This window comes from Rutilus rutilus (assembly GCF_951802725.1).
Source record: "Rutilus rutilus genome assembly, chromosome: 12".
In the NCBI taxonomy this organism is placed as follows: Eukaryota; Metazoa; Chordata; class Actinopteri; order Cypriniformes; family Leuciscidae; genus Rutilus; species Rutilus rutilus.
In genome coordinates, this window is record NC_140217.1 from 7706347 (window position 1) to 7722884 (window position 16538).

Below are 16538 nucleotides of genomic sequence, written 5' to 3' on the forward strand. Positions count from 1 at the left end.
ACGGTGAATTGTTTAATCGTATAATGATACAATGATATATAAGCATTCATTTCGCTTGTTTCGTTTTCTGCTGTTTTAATTGAGTCTTCATAACGCCAGATGGCGCTAGTGCTCAAGGAGTTTTTCAAAGTGTCATAGAGGGCGCGTTTTCTATTTGACCACTCTTCACGTTGAAACAAAAAGAAACTAGGCAGTTGCCTAGGGCCTAGGGCCTCGGGCTTGGAGGCAGGGCCTCCAAATCATCCCTATATGCTTTATATGTTTGGCAACAGTTCTTCTAACCCTAATTGATGGAGTGTGTAGCTTTTCATTTCTTAAACAACTATGTAGGAAGACACATCATGGCCATATTCCAGGATGACAATGTCAAGATTAATCAGGCTCAAATTGTGAAAGAATGGTTGGGATGAGCACGAAGAATAATTTTCACACATGAATTGACACCTCTGAGTCCAGACCTTACATTCATTCAAGTCTTTGGAATGTGCTGGAGGAGACTTTACAGAGTGCTGGACTCTTGCATTGTCAAGACAAGATCTTGACCAAAAATGTATGCACCTCTTGATTGAAATATTTCCATCAAGAGGAATATGGCTATGGTGTGTCTTCCTACATGGTTGTTTAAGAAATGGAAAGCTACACACTCATATGACATGCTATAAACATAATAATCACTGTAATAATCACTTTTTTTTTTCTGGCCAGCCAATTCTACTTCAATATAGCCTATTAAGCATCTAATATGAATGTATAATGTTTAAGGTATTCAAAGTCTAGGTTTGAGTCTGTTTCTGTCATACGGATTACTAAAAAAAACAAAAAAACAGGTCTTTGAAAGCATACTAAAGATTCAAAGGAACAAGATAGACATGAAAAGGCATGTTTCAAAGTTTTTATTTATTTGCATTATAAGAACAATTTGAACAGAGCGTGAAACAACTTGGTAAACAGGTGTTACAGAAACAAGGTCTCTGCTAACTGAGCCATTTTCTTTGGCGTGAATCATAATGTTTCTAAAATATAACCAAGACAACATATAGCTCTCATATATATTATGAAGTCATTGATGCAATTAACATCTTAAAGAATATGCAAATACAGATTAGGGATTACAAGCATCAGCAAAAATTAGTTAAAATCTGTTATATTTGAAAGAAGTAAAACCTCATCCCTTTTCAACTAAAAGAGACATCCACCCAAAGCAAAGATACACACTTTTATGTTTTTGTTCAGCACTGGAATACTGAAATGAAAATATGCTGGAAATAAGCACACAAAAAAATCCCACTTGCTCTGACTTAACACATATGAGAACCAAACTCTATTCTCATTGCCTCACAATATCAAATCAGACTTGATTGGTCAGTGCTGCTCCTCATGCTATTCTTTATCCGCTGACAGCACTATTTTATTTATGGATTTGTATAATAGCGAGTGATGATGTGTGCACAAATATCAGTTAACCGCATTTATTCCAAAGTGATGAGGGGGGTTTTGTATTTGCCCTTGTGTTATTCAGTTCTCACATTTTGAAACTCCAGTAGTAAAATCCAAACAGAATTTCACTTTTCATACTTTTTCAGTTCTCCACCATTTTCCACACTTCTCTGGCTAATTTGCATGCATCGTCTCCTTCATCACTTTCATACATATGCCTGTAATCTAGACTGGCTTCACAGTGCCTGTTTCTCAGCCAGCACAATGCCAACGGGATCTTGAGAAATGGTCTCTGAAAAGAGCCGTACATCAAAAGCAGGAATGCTTTCTGAGTAAAGGTCCGAGACATATGTGGAGCTCAGGGGAGACCAGGATCCCCCACATAAGCTGCATTGCAGATTTGAAGCGTGTGTGAGCATGGCGTGTGCTCACTCAGGACAGAAAAAGGTTATCTAAATGTTTATTAGCCACTACGAAGCAGAAATCAGAAATTATATTTGTAGTTTAGGACAATACACTAGCTTTCTCACATCTTTTGGTCTCTATGTTTATGGGTTCACAGTACACTTAAAATTTAATATTGAGTACACTTTTTTGATAAATACAGAGATAGAACATGGCAGTATATCTGTGCTGTTTAATCTCTAAAACACCACAGAATCAAATGATTTAAAAGACGATTGCGACTTTTTATCTAGTGAAAAAAAAGTAAAATGACCGTTTTTATTTTTTAATCTGTGGTGCAAACAAGCTTCCATACAAAACCTAATTGGACCAAGGATGAAAATTATCTTGGTTGCATGAAGTTAATATCACTTTCAGCTGTGCACAGGCTGTTCCAGAACAAAATTAATTGTGGGATTGTGGGATGAAAACCAGGGTATGGTCAAAACATGTCCATTGAATAGATGGACTGTGCTTGGCATCCATTGAATCCTTTGGCTGTAAGCGATTTGTTTTCCTTCGCCAACTTTCTCAGCTGACAGGTAGTCACCAGAGGAAGACAGAATGTCCAGTAATCCCAGCTGGAGTGGGTTTCTCACAAGCGCAAGTTTTGTAACAGAGTGTTGGATAAGACTAACTGATATGACTGCTTTCACATTCACTTCTGCTAAAAGACTAGGGACTAACAACAGCGATATGGGATTTATAAGCAAATGTCATATAGTTCATGAATTTTGCCTTTGAATGGACTGTATTGTAAGTCTATTTTCTGCAAGGACAGGCCAGGTGTCTGGGTTCTTGATGGGGATGGCTGGCACTGATAAGGGAGAGAGTGTTTTCTCAGCTTAGGAGGGTGTCCTAGGGCTGGAATGGAGGGTCAGGACATTAGGATGCTTGTCCTACAGCAACACCCTCTGCTTGGCCTGCAGCTTCTGCTAGAGGGAGGTCTTCACTCTGCACTCTTTCCTTTCCCTTTTCTTCCTCTCCTTCCTCTTCATCCTCTTCCTGTAAAGCACTGTGGGACATCACTATCTTGGAGGCGTCCTGGGGCAGGGTCGCAGAGAGAGCATACTCCTCGCTTACATCTTCTGTGATCGACAGCTCAACCTCAGCTGTGCCATTCAGGAAGCTGGGCACCTCATCTTTCTCCATTGCCTCCACAGCTGCCTTTACTTCCTCCCGTCCTGGTTCAAGATGGGAGTGAACCTCTTTGAACGACAGGTTTTCAGTTGGGCTCTCAATAGGGGCCAGTTCGATGGAGGCAACAGCACTTGGCGAGCTCTCCGGTTGAGCCGAGTCCTCAGAATCCGGTTCCCCGTCCCCACTGCGGTTCTTCTTGATGTTGAAGGTTAGAGGAGAGACCTTGAAAGAGGTGCTCTTGGCACTAGGGCTCTTCTGGTGGTTCGGTGTCAGACTCTTCTTGATTTTATCACGCTTCTCTTGGGACACAATCTTGTTCATCTTCTTCTCAATGTTCTGCCTGGAGAAAGCCTTCTTCAGGCTGTCCACTTTCTTCAGACTGGAACTCTTGATCTTCTCAGCTCGAGATTTTTCAACTCTGGTTTCAGCTTCGAGATCCAAAACCCTCAAAATGTCATCCTCATCCTCTTCTGGTCCCTGCTCCTCATCCGAGGAGAGAGTGATGGTTTGAAGGCCCTCCTCTTGAGAACGGTTGGTATCAATGGCCGGGGTCTCCTCTTCCAGTTCAGGTAACGGTGCAGGTTCCTTCACAAAGACACTTGAAGGGATTTCGTTTTCCTCCTGCACAACACAAATGAAGAAATAAAAAGAATAAATTATACAGTTCTGCCCATTTACAGCGTTATTTTCACACCACATATGATTGCTCTTAATACACAGTTCTCCCAAGTTTAATGCTATAAGCTATATAATGCTATATTTGATTGCTAAAGCCATATTATTGTAATACGCAATGGTTTCCACACAGAGGAATCCAAGTCAGTGGCAAATTAGCTGCCTGCAAGATTTGTATTTGGTTCCTTGGCAACCGGACTCTAAGAATGCTTATGATACAGCTGTCATGTGTTTGTGGGAGATATCTTCAATAGTTTCTACATAACATCATTCTCTATTAATGCCTTTAAGCAAGTCTTAAGATAATCAATCTTAAGACTTAAGTGTAGGTCTTCTTTTTAATCAGGATTTTAGAACAGGGTAAAAAACTTTATGGTAAAGTCTGTAGCTTAGTAGCAAATTTAATTAATCTGACAAATTAATTCAAATAAACATAAAACCTCTGAAACCTCTCTGAAAATCTGTGTATTGGCCAGATCAAAATCACTGAGAAAAAAATCTTCTTATAATGTACAACAGGACATTTCCAGAGTTTTGTCTGTGGCTTTACAGCAGCCATTATGAAGGGATTTGAAACAGTTGAACACACTTTTTGCTCTTAAAAGTACACTGCCAAAGAAATGTTCTTCATCAACACACCGTGACCTTTTACCATAGTTTCAAGAATTTGTCTTTTAAAAGATGACGCAGTGTCGAAAATCTTCAAGCTCATTCTGCTCAGCTTGTAATATGAAGTACTATATGGAGTGTTGATGTGTAGTGTGGATATACATTCCTTTAAATGACACAAGGGAACAAGAACATTTGGTGTGAAAAACATTGTGTACAGACCCTCTTTTCCCTGCTGGAGACAATCATAAAGGCTGAAGAATAGCGAGACGATTGGGAAGGAAGGCCAGGCATGACCCTACACAGCTCATATCAGAGTTTCCACAGAGTTTTGGAGGACAGCCAGGACAGAAAGAGAGCGAGAGTTGGGCAATTGGAAAGAGAGAGAGAGAGAACAGAAAGCAGGGAAGTCTGGTGTAGAGCTTTGGAAGGGAGTATAGGATGAGAGTCAGGAAGCATTTGGGGTGGAGTGTAGCAATGGGGACACCTGGACAGAAGCCCTGTTTGTCTCCCCCCCCCCCCCATCAGAATGTTCCATGGCATGTCAGAAATTCAAAGGAGAGCCTGAGAGCCTCGCTCTCTTAGCGATAAGACTCTAAATTCTGATACGGATGAGGTCACGTCACACAGGAAACCTCCCAGTTAATCACTTTAACTGCACTGTTTTCGATCAGTCTGAAATGCATAAGCACACAAAAATGTACTATGAATGCAGATACCCCCTGTTTTTGGGCATACAGTACATGTACATATGCTTTAAAGGGTCATGAAACAGTAAACTACATTTTTTGACTAGATTTTAACAGAAGTATGTATGTTGCACATCATAGAAGAGAATGTTACCATACCTTCGATTAGTTTTAATTGTAGGAGAAAACTGGTTAATTTGAAGCTGTTTGAATCAGACTCTGTTGTTGTGTTTCAGTCTGCCCTCTTCCCCCTCCACTCTCAGAGAACCACACCCACTTTTGGTGCATTTTTCAAAATTGTGGTGAGAACTAACAGGTGCTAAAACGGTGTTTCATTTACCCTTTAAAGGGTAGTTTATGCAGGAATCAGGTGTGTGGCTTTTTAATAGTTTTCCTATGTAAACATACTAGACTGCTGCTTATTTCTCAGTAGAAATGCCATAAGTTAATTGACATTTATTTAAATGATCAGAATGTCTCTCGTTTGCTCCATCAGGCTTCATTTTAATCTTTCTGCGAACCCCCAAACCACACAGAAGTGAGGTATCATGCAGCAAAGGATATAACTAAACTCTCTTCAAAAGGCGAAGAGATGAAGGAATCTTAGTTGACAGAATGTTACGCAAACATTGAATTCGAACCTGCCTTGATTCCTCTTATCTCTTTATGCGGCCTGCACAGAGCCTTAATGTTCACATCTGCTTTTCACACACGATAGAAAGGTTGTGTTCCCCTCTGAACCCCCTGTTGTAACTCTGGCCTCTGAAGCTCTCTGTGTGTGAGGGAATGCGAGTTTGGCCTGTCAAAGTGGAGGGAGAGATTTGACCTAACAGAAGAGAACTAACAAAAAGGATACATAATGACTGACGGTAATCCTTGTGGATATATGCAACATGCTAAATCAGGGGTGAAATACCGCTTTTGGGATTTAGTAGATCTGTCCACCCATGAAAGAGCTTTACTTTGGAAGGCAAATATGGATCAAAGGTATTGGTCTGATATTGCTGGCACAGTCTGAGAATGAATCTGGCGGAGTGTCCTGCAAACTTTAACTCGGAATTTCCATGTTCCATCAGTCTCTCATCAGAGTTACCACAGCAAATAATAAACTTGGATACTTGGAATTTAAAAACATAGTAGAAAACAGTGTGACATAACATTGGCTGAAATCTTATATGTGAAAGCAAAGGGTTGGATAGGTTTTGCATTGTGCACAGTTTCTTTGTTAAAGTATTAGTCTACTTTCTGTTGTGATAGGGTTGTAAGAGGTGGTTTTTGGTGAGGAGTAGCTAGTTTTTAGGAGTAACTAGTAGCATGTGTTTAAAAATAATCTTGAAGAGATGCCAAATGATAAGATTTTGTGAATCAGAAAGAATCACGAGGGGAATTAAATGCTTCACTTTAGAATTTTAGAAGGGGAACTTGTGAACAAAATGAGCTGTAAAAATAAAAGAACGGATATACTGTACACAGTCTTGTATAACAGTGATAATGCCTGCGATATTTGGCATGCCAGATTTTCTTTTCAGCTCCAACAGATCATGAATTAGATAATAATGAATGCAATTCATTTATAGCACCAACTCACCAAGTTAAAATTGTTACCATAGCAAGATCAAATAAACACGTTTTCTTCCTTCAGGGTCATTACAAATATTAGTATTACTCTGTATAATTTGAACTATTATGAGCTTTTAAGAAACCTGAAAACTTGTAGGACCATTAGAATTGTGGCATTGTGAAAGTTATTGTGAACATTGTTATAATATAATTATTCTTTTTAATTTAAACATACATAAACAAGCAATATAATGTCCTATAATTCATTAATAAAATATCTTTAGATAAATTAGATCAAATTTCTTTAAAATACATTAATGAGACTGAGAGTGTTTTGCATAATCACTTTGAAAAATATCTTTATTAGAAAATATTTTCCTTTTTTTATTAATATAGAGAGATTGACCCTTTAAAGGGACAGTTCACCCAAAAATGAAAATGCTGTCACCATTTGCTCTTCCTCAAGTTGTTCCAAACCTGTATGACTTTCTTTCTTCTGCTGAACACAAAAGAAGATATTTTGAAGAAAGTCGGTAACCAAACGACTGATGGACCCCATTGACTTCCATAGTAGGAAAAAAAATATATACTATGGAAGTCAATGGGGACCAGCAACTGTTTAATTACCAACCTTCTTTAAAATATCTTCTTTTGTGTTCAGCAGAAGAAAGAAAGTCATACAGGTTTGGAACAACTTGAGGAAGAGTAAATGATGACAGCATTTTCATTTTTGGGTGAACTGTCCCTTTAAGTCCAAGGCTTTTTTGGTAAAGCTTAGATTTTATTGGAGAGTTTACTCAAAACTCTGAGGAGTCAATGCTGTGTATTGAGTTTCTGTGTTGTTTGGATGCTTTTGACATTGCTCTTCGTTTGTATTTGCATGTTTTCAAGTACTGTCCTCGACTCTCTAAGTGGCAATCCGTAGCTCAAATTGCTTATTTGGGAAAGAAAATGCACTGAGCCACTGGACTAGCCTGTGTGGCAAGAAGAGTGTCTATCAACAGCCACTAAACTTTGTAGTTTTAACTGTAGATGGTCTCTGAGAATGAGAGTATGTGTTGACATTTTTATATATGTCTGAGAGCAGCTTGCGTAATTGTGCCGTTTAATATGGACAGTTTATCTTGACAGGTTAACCAGGTTCAGGCGTGTCTCCGGAACCACTGTATTTGAAATAACTTATGCTGATGGCAAAAACAGAAAGTAACAAAAGCCCCTCAAATTAAGTATTAAATACCATAGAGCTGTTATAAACAGGTTAAAGAATCCCTCCTTATGGCCTCCAGAGACACAAGTTCCTGTTGTTTTCTCAGTGGGGAACCAAACAGTTCATTCCATGCATTCTGCCTTGTAGGTATGAGATCTGGAAATGACTTGTAAATGACTATAGCCTCCTCTACATCTACATTGTCTTCATATTCTTGGTTGTGTTTTAGACAGTGTTGTCACTAAAGAGCATGATTACCTCATGCTGCGCAGCCTGTCAAATGATACTCTAGGTTTGATTCATTTGCGTACTAAACCGGTCTCTCTCGCCTTGGGCAATGTAGGCGCTTATGATAGCTGAGTTGATATATGTTTTCTCATATATGCACAATAATATAAGGGGATCTCACAAGAGGTAAATTTCTGTTACAGTTTATGGTTATTAAAGGAATCAATTTTTAGAGAGCATGTTTTGGTAAACATTGTGAGTGTGAGTCATTGCATACAATGCATGCTTTGTGCCCGTTCTCTTTGTGCAAGAATAGACTGGGTTTTATTTGATGTTTATTTGACCAGATGTGGTTCTAATAGACGCATATTACTCTTTGCCTGCTATTTCTCAAGTTTCTCGCAGTCTTAAAGTGATAGTTCACCCATAAATTAAACTCCATTAACTTGAAAACTCTGTTCCTCATGAATAAGGCTAACTTATTCAAAATGTCCTTTTTTGTATTCCTATAATGATCCCAGACTGGTTTTGTGTGGACTTTTACGTTATTTCCTGTTCTGTACAATGTTTTGTAGTCCTTTGTAGTTTTTCTTGTTGATTAGGTATTTTATTGTTCCTAGGTGTGTCTTGTTTGCCAATTACACCTTGTGTATTTAAACCCCAGTGTTTCTTGTGTTCCTTGACAAATCTTGTCCTTACAAAAAAGTGTTTTGTTTTTTAAATGACTTGACTATATTAGTTTTGACAAGTGTGATATACACACACAGACACCTCTCCGTACCATACGCTCTTCTCTCATTGCTGTCAGCTTTATCAGAGATGCTATCCAGTTGTTTTCCCAATAATTCACTTTACATTCTAAACACACTTGACATATGTGTCACTTTGAGGCCTACTTATGAAGGATTGGGGGGTAAATATTTGCTCAGGCGTGGGGTGTGGAGAGTAAAGAGAGAGATGAAAGTGGCTGTGTTTGAAGGAGTTGTATATGGTGGAGAATTATTTTCAAGCTCATGATATTTTTTTTATATTTTTTATCGTTAGCGATGCATTGGGACCTCCAGCCCCTATAATTCTCTAAATGTTTTTAATGCTTGCATTTCCCTTCCTGCTGCCCATTAACAACCCATCTGACAGGAAGCAGCTGTTTAACCTCATAAGCTTGCCTGTGTTCTCTGCTTTTGTGTCACACCAAAGGCAGGCCTGTAACCCTATACATTCTCTATCTCTTTCAAAAATACACAGTGATTTTTGCAACACACTGAAAGAGAGGGAGAGAAAAGAAAATGGGTATATTTTTGCGTGGAGTGTTTAGCAGTACTATTTTAAAACTATGTTTTTTGTAGTGTGACCAAAGTTCAACTGTTTCCATTATAGTGTTTTCCAAGTAACAATACATTTTTTCCAAGCTTGTTTCTGGCACGGAATAAAAAACAAAAAAGGTAAATGTGACTTTTTATCTCACAATTCGGACTTTTTTCCTCGCAATTGCGAGTTTATATCTTTATATACGTCTCAGAACTTGCAATATATATATAAACGATAAATAAAACAGTACGTTTCAGTTACCTTTTATCTATTTATTCTAGGCAGAAACAAGCTTCCATTAGTATCATGATGACAAAGTACTGTTTTTTTTCTCTCTGTTTCAGAGACCATTGGTAAGACATTTTAGCTAGTTAGTTTGTTTGGATGCTTCATTTTAATAAAGTGGTAGTTTAATGAAAAAGATCATCACAAAGAATTTGTCCTACAACTCTTAGTCTAATAATTGTATAATTTAAAATATATTTACCCTTTTAAAGCTAGGTAGGTCATTTTGTTTGTAGCTTTTGGTCTACTTTTGCTAACGGCTTTTACTAAAGGTTGTCTTGACTGTAGTTGAACTACTATACATTGTGTAATTTGTACTGTGGCTTGTTTAGCTATAGGTTCAACACTATTTGTGTTCACAAGAAATGTACTGTGTGTGTGTGTGTGTATGTTTTTGAGTGTGTAAGAAGTCAGGCGGAATAAAATAGTTGGAGCAGGACGGGGTGGGAGAGCTGAGCGGAAGAGGGTTTCTCTCTCTATGAAAAATCAGCCCTGGAAAAACTTCATGCAACAATGGCCATGTTTACATGTACACCAACATTCTGATTATTGTCAGGAATCAGAGTAAGGAATTACATGGATTAAGGTGTTTACATGACATGAGCAACCCTCTTAAAACTAAACTATTACAATTATTCAAAGAGAAGTGTTTTGTCACTTTGATCCGAGTGCGAGAAATTTGATTAAACCCTATGCCTGTATATTTAAAACATCTACTGCAATTATGGTTATGAGCACAATCACATTAACAATAATTGTATTCTGTTTTTATTAGTTTCATGAAACCACTGCCACTTATGTGGTAGTTTTAGTTTTAACTCTAACTATGCTGGTTTAAGAACACTTCTTCTTACATGCTGTCTAACTTGATTCAGATTCATCAATCGTTGCATTCAATTTTCTCTCACATAATAAAATAATTTCAGGATTTCATGTCCTTCCTTTATTATACACTGTAATACGTGGAATAATGTGCAGTGACTGCAGTCAGAAAATCATTATTGCAAAATAAACCCGAACAGGGTGATTAGGAGTCCTGATGTGATTTATTACTTAACCTCTATTCTGAATGAAGAGGTCGATGTAAGATCAGTGTGAAAGGGCATGGTTTTATTGCAGTTTTCTTTGTAAATGATGTGTAGTCTGTCTGCTGTTTCTGGGCTGTTTGCCCCAGTATATAGAATATTGTCCACAGGAGTTCCCATGGCATTGTGAGTGTGTATGGTCTTCCCTCTGAGCTGGCATTGCTCCCTGTCACGGGACACACACAATAACAGCTTTTGTCTCTTCAGTGTGTATGTGTATGTGTGTGTGTGTGTACTTAGATAGGACCAAAGAGCCAGAACTCTGTCAGTATTCATAACAGTGGTGCAAAAGGATGTCTGTTTTTTGTAGATAATTACAGTGTATGTCCAGCTCAGGAAGACCCAGTGAGTGTTTCTGTCAGACACTGGTATACTGTATCACTTGCCTTCATCTGCTTCAATAATTTAATATTTAGCATATGACGCTATCACAGGTGTGCTTTTGTGTGTTTGTGTCTTTTTTTATTTTATTGTGTGTATATCTTAGTGCAGTGCAATTTTGATTTGATTGTCAAATACGGATTTACATGATTTGTTTGCATTTCAGTTGATTTCATTGTGGCTGTAGAGAAAAGGGAGTGAACACCTGCAGGCAGTGCATTAGACAACTGTCAGATAGCTACAAAACATGAAGCGTATAGAAATGTACTGTGTAAAAGCTAAACTGAGAAGTTTTTTTTATCATTTTTCTTTTACAACATATGTACAGCATGTTCATTCTTTAATATAATAGTTATGGCTGGGAATTTTTTTTATTTTTTTTTATCACAAATACAATGCTATACACAAATTACTCTCATGCGTATTTTTAGTGAATCAAAAACATACAGTGTGATCAGTGTGGCCTGATTCCTGAAACAAGTGATTCTTATAAGCCGTCTTTTAATGAATTAGTTTTAGAATTTAGAATTAGAAGCCTGTATTGATAACCCACCCCTAATAGTTGTTACTAGTCTCATGTGCAAAAACATGTTCAGTCCCTTTCATGTAACGCATTTCACATGCTCATTCAGTTTTTAAACCTGTACAGTGAAATGCACCCAGAGGCCACGTTTCCATTGAGGGTGTAAATATTTGCTTGGCTGTTCTTAAATTCTGTTACATTCCGATAGGATTCAATTTAATTATTTTGGTCGTTTTCAACAACATCACAATGAATTGATATGTAAGGGATAATGTAGAGTGAGGCTGTTGTTATAGCGAATACAACCCCGACAGGCTGTGCGGAGGGGTTTTGAATCAGCCTGAAGGGGTTGTATTCGCTATAACAACCGCCTCGCTCTACATTATCCGCTTATTACATGGCTACCTACCAAATAAATCAATAATTTGACACAAAATATTTATGTAAAAAGGAGTTTATTGATTTAAAAACGATTGTATTGCTTCCGCTAAAAAAAATAGTCCGTTCCGTCTCTACGGTTAGAATCCTGCGTCCATAGCAACGCTCTGTTTTTCATGGCAACGGTGTGTTATACTTAGCAGTGGTCTGTTATCAAGAAATAACAGACCGCATTCTACATTAGAATTCAACCAAGCCATGTAATAAACATACATATTTACAGCCCTAATTTCTATATCCTTTCAAAGGAACAATTTAGCTTAACAAATGCCCTGTTCGTTAAAGTCTGTGAATGACTCTGTTTACCTCCTGCTCAGTAAGGCCAGATTTACAGTACAGTGTAACAGTGATTGGTGACCGCAACAGTCACACATTTCATATTTGGAAAATAGATAATGCTTTTTATCTGCTAACCTTTGGATGTTTTGTTGCTGAGGAATGAATTTAACTCTGTTGTGTCCTCAAAAAAAAAAACTTTACAGTTGTCATTACAACTGTGTTTTCAGCCCTACTAGAGGCTTTATGACTTGGTTAATTAGCAGTTTATTGCTGTTTTCTCCTGCGTATTTGAGTTTCTAAGTTCTTAGCTGAGATGGCCTTCCTGTTTTTGTTCTAGTGAATTTGTAGCTCTAACATGCAGTTCCACATAGTTTGTTGTCAAATGTATGCAGTGTGTCGTGAGAGATGAGATGTGAGTTTGTGTAATTTGCACATCCATTCAAAATATCTCTGAGCAACCATGTTGTAAATCTTTATTGCAATGAAGCCCTTTTCTCATCTAGTCTCATTTTCATATCACCCCCGGTGCACCAGTGGGAACTGTAACAGTAAGCTAAGTTTGGAAAGAGATAATGCCTTTTTGATGGACAATGGAAAACAAACACTATTGTCTCCTTTCTTTCTGCCTACAGGCCTTCTTGCACTGACACTTTTCTCCCCCTCCCCCCTCTCTCTCCTCTTTCTGGAGAGGCACAGATAGCCTTATTAGGTGATAGTGAAGGGCTAGTTGTAAAAATATTCCATCTTGCACTTTCCTACTCTAAATTTGGCTTTCAGTATGATGAAAATTGAAGCATTATGCACTGATAGTTATGAGATGTTGTGCAGCTATAACACAACCCATATGTTAAGTTGAGAAACACAGGGACAATTAGTTAAATGTGTTCATTGAAAGTTGCATCATGATCAACAATCGCAAATGGAATGATGTTTGATTATAGCAGACTTTACAAGCTCTGTCCTCCTTTTCTCTTTATTGGCTGTGGTGACCAATGTCTTGATACATGTCTCATGGAGCTCTAATCGATTGTGGTTACTGGCCTATTTATATCATTGGGAGAGTAGGAGAGACTTGCTCCACCTCTGGAATGTGAGCATTTGAGCCAGAGTTTCTGCTTATGCAAGAACATCGTTCTCTCTTGCGCATGCAGTCCGCCTAAGGGGGAGCCAAGCACCCCTATTCCCAAAGTAGCAGGGGAAGATAAAAGTGAAAAACACAGGCAGAGAGGGTGTGTTGAACACCTGAATGTAGCTATGGAGATGAGGAAAAAAACTGAGAATGTGTTGACTTGACTCTGTGTTGAAACCACAGAGATTTCTGGAAAAGTCTTTTTCATTTTTTGTGAAGCTTGTTTGGTAGTATGTAAATGTGAAACATTTGGCAGAAATGACTTGAAAAGTTTCTTTGATTCTCCTGCTGAAGTTGTGTCTGTTTAATCGGCTGAGGATAGTTTCAGTATTGGTCAGATCCTATCATTCCTCAGAAATAAACGTAGGCTACCCCAAGGCACAGCGGAAGGGGGTTTAATGAAGGAACATTAAAAGACAATGACTGTTAAGGAATGTTTGTGTCTGTCGGGCATGTCTGATGGAAATATAAAAGCACACACTTTCCTTCCATGTCTTCCACTGTCCCACCCATCCTAACTACAAGAACCCCATGGCTGGATTAAACACATTCCCTTAGACCAGACATGTCTGAACTGCTTGGCAAATGCTTAGAAAATGAAGTCGCGAGCCTGAAATAATTTAGACTAAGAAAATCTCAACTGTCGCACTCTGCAATTAGATTTCCCTGCAAATAAACAACGTAGTTGCCATAGCAACACACACAACATTTTTGGCCAGCTTTAACAAACAGCAGTCTGTCTGTGACGGCAACTGTAGAAACTGTTTTCAGAAAGAGTGCTCTCACTGTTTAATGCAGAGTGTAAAAGTTGAGGGCTTTCACACTTTCATCAAAGGCAATTTACCTTCCCATCTTTTTAAACACTCTCTTCGCACAGAGATGGAATGTTGACTTTCTGAAAATGTGTTTCGCTGGGCTCCCTCTCATTCTTTACATAATGCACTTCTACAGTAACCACACAGTTGGTAAGAGAGAGGGGAAAATGGAAGGCCTCTCTCGGCACTCTCTGACTTTGGAATCACTGAGTCATTCGGTTGATTGCAGGTCTTGCAGTAAACAGCAGCTAGCCAGTGTAGCATAGCACATTTCAGCACGGGTCTTCTGACAACAGGATACACATTACGCTGCACTGTTGCTGATCTCTGGACACACCTTCTATTCAAGGCTATTGTGCTTTAAATAATAGCTTTTGGCTAAGCTTCAAAACAAGCCTCCCCTATTGACTCTCTCTCGAGCTCTCTAGCTCTCTCTTAGTTTGGAGCCCCAGCTGCTCCCCCCCAAGGACTTATGATAGTTTTGACTAGGTTTAACCATCCCAGAAGCACTTAACAGTTTCGGTAGTGTTGTCTAAGCTTTTGACCCCAAAGCATTAGCCAATCTATTCCACCCCACCTCATACTGACCTTAAGTGACATCACACCCTCTCACGCATTGCTTTCATTTTTACACTCTGAACTATGACCCTTTTCTCCTGCTTTAAAAATGAACCCACCCTGAGGGAGGCACGTGTTAATAAACTAAGATCTGTTAATCAACTATGAGGTAATTTAGTCAAATGACATTTTTGGTTCATTAGACTCTACTCAGCTGTGTAAGACTGTAATATCGCAGATTGTTAACAGAGTTGGAGACAGTTGAACTTGGTTCAGTGAAATCCGACATGCAACAATGAACCCTCGCACAATGCAATCATTCAGTGTCCTCACCTGAGCATATCAAATACCCCACCACCAACTGCCCCCCAACACACACACACACACACACACACACACACACACACACACACACACACACACACACTGTACATTTACCTGAAAGATGAGCACTTTGAAGTTGTTCCTCTTGATCAGGGTAGCGTGGTTAGCCTCCAATTTCTTTACTTGGACGGCCTGCTTATCCATCTTGTCCTTGACCTCTTTCATGTGGACGCTGACCTTGCGGCTCTTCTCCAGGAGTTTGCTGACCGTGTTGGAGGTGGAAGTGTGACTCTTGGAGAGCTTGGTCATATCATTCTGGATGCCCCTCACTGCCCCTTCCATCTCGACCTGTCTCACCTCCATCTTGTGCTGGTTCTCTTGCACTGTGTCCAGCATGTTCACCAGCTTATCTAGAAGTGTCAGGACAGTGATGGCATTCACTTGGCCTGTGGGTGAAGCTCCATCTCCAGGTAGAGTGCCTGTGGTGCCCCCACCCAGAGCTCCAGGGGTACTAGGTTCTCCGCTAGAGGCGTAGATAGCGCCAGTGCCCAGCTGGGAGAGGCTATGGGTGGGTGAAGACTGAGTAGGGCTGGGGCTTGGCACCACCAGCTCCTGATTCTCATGTGTGCTGATCATGCTGCTCCTCTCTGCCTGCACTGCATCTTCTCCCATTCTGAGGCTGTTCTTGGTCTCGACAGATAACTTCACTCAGGAAAATTGTCTTGTTCTTTACCTTCACCTTTAAGTGAGCTGGTCTTGCTGTACCGGGTTCCCCTTCCAGTTGATTTTAGTGCCTCCACGTTCTTAAAGCTTTAATTCCTGTTTACAGGCTTGGGAATAACTTTTCAGCTTCCAGGTTCAGTGTTCCCACCCCTTTTTGAAGATAACCACACTCTTACTCTATTCACTCTTTCTCTCTCCCTCCCTCTCTGGTGCGATTGGAAGAGCTGCGTAGAGGCTTCCCCACAGCTTAAAAAGGCCATCCACACCCTATGGGGGCGTAGCTAGGTTTCCATGGCATCTAGCCCGGCCCATTGGTGAGGGAGTTATGTGTTTGCATGTGTCAAGTGCGAGTATATGGGTGTGTACAGTGGAACATGAGCAACTCTCTCCACATGGAGTACCTCCCCCTAACTCTCTCTCTCTCTCTCTCTCTCTCTCTGGCTTTCTAGTTCTGTTTATATTGAAGAGAGCAATAGTATATTAAGAGTCATGTTTGCAGAATGAGCTCATCTGTGCCAGAGAAATAAAGAGGGAGAGTAAAAGATAGAGAAAAGAAGATAGAACAAAGGTGTGTGTTTTTCCCCTTGAGTAAAGATTTGCTAAACAACGTTTTGGAAAAGTTTTCTATGTGTGCATAGATGTGCACAATAATGTATGTATATGTTTGCCTGTATTTATTTTGTAAGAGCCTTTTCTTACAG

General features: G+C 39.3%; 1 protein-coding gene across 1 annotated transcript; it reads right to left on the reverse strand.

Moving 5' to 3' along the window:
• Window positions 1-877: 877 nt before the first annotated feature.
• On the reverse strand, window positions 878-16185 carry cavin2b (caveolae associated protein 2b). Its single transcript, XM_084426349.1, has 2 exons — window positions 15229-16185; window positions 878-3642 (listed from the first exon to the last, which is right to left on the reverse strand). Exons 1-2 carry the CDS (start codon window positions 15784-15786, stop codon window positions 2767-2769), a joined length of 1434 nt encoding a protein of 477 aa, XP_084282475.1. The 5' UTR covers window positions 15787-16185; the 3' UTR covers window positions 878-2766.
• Between the last annotated feature and the right edge of the window lie 353 nt (window positions 16186-16538).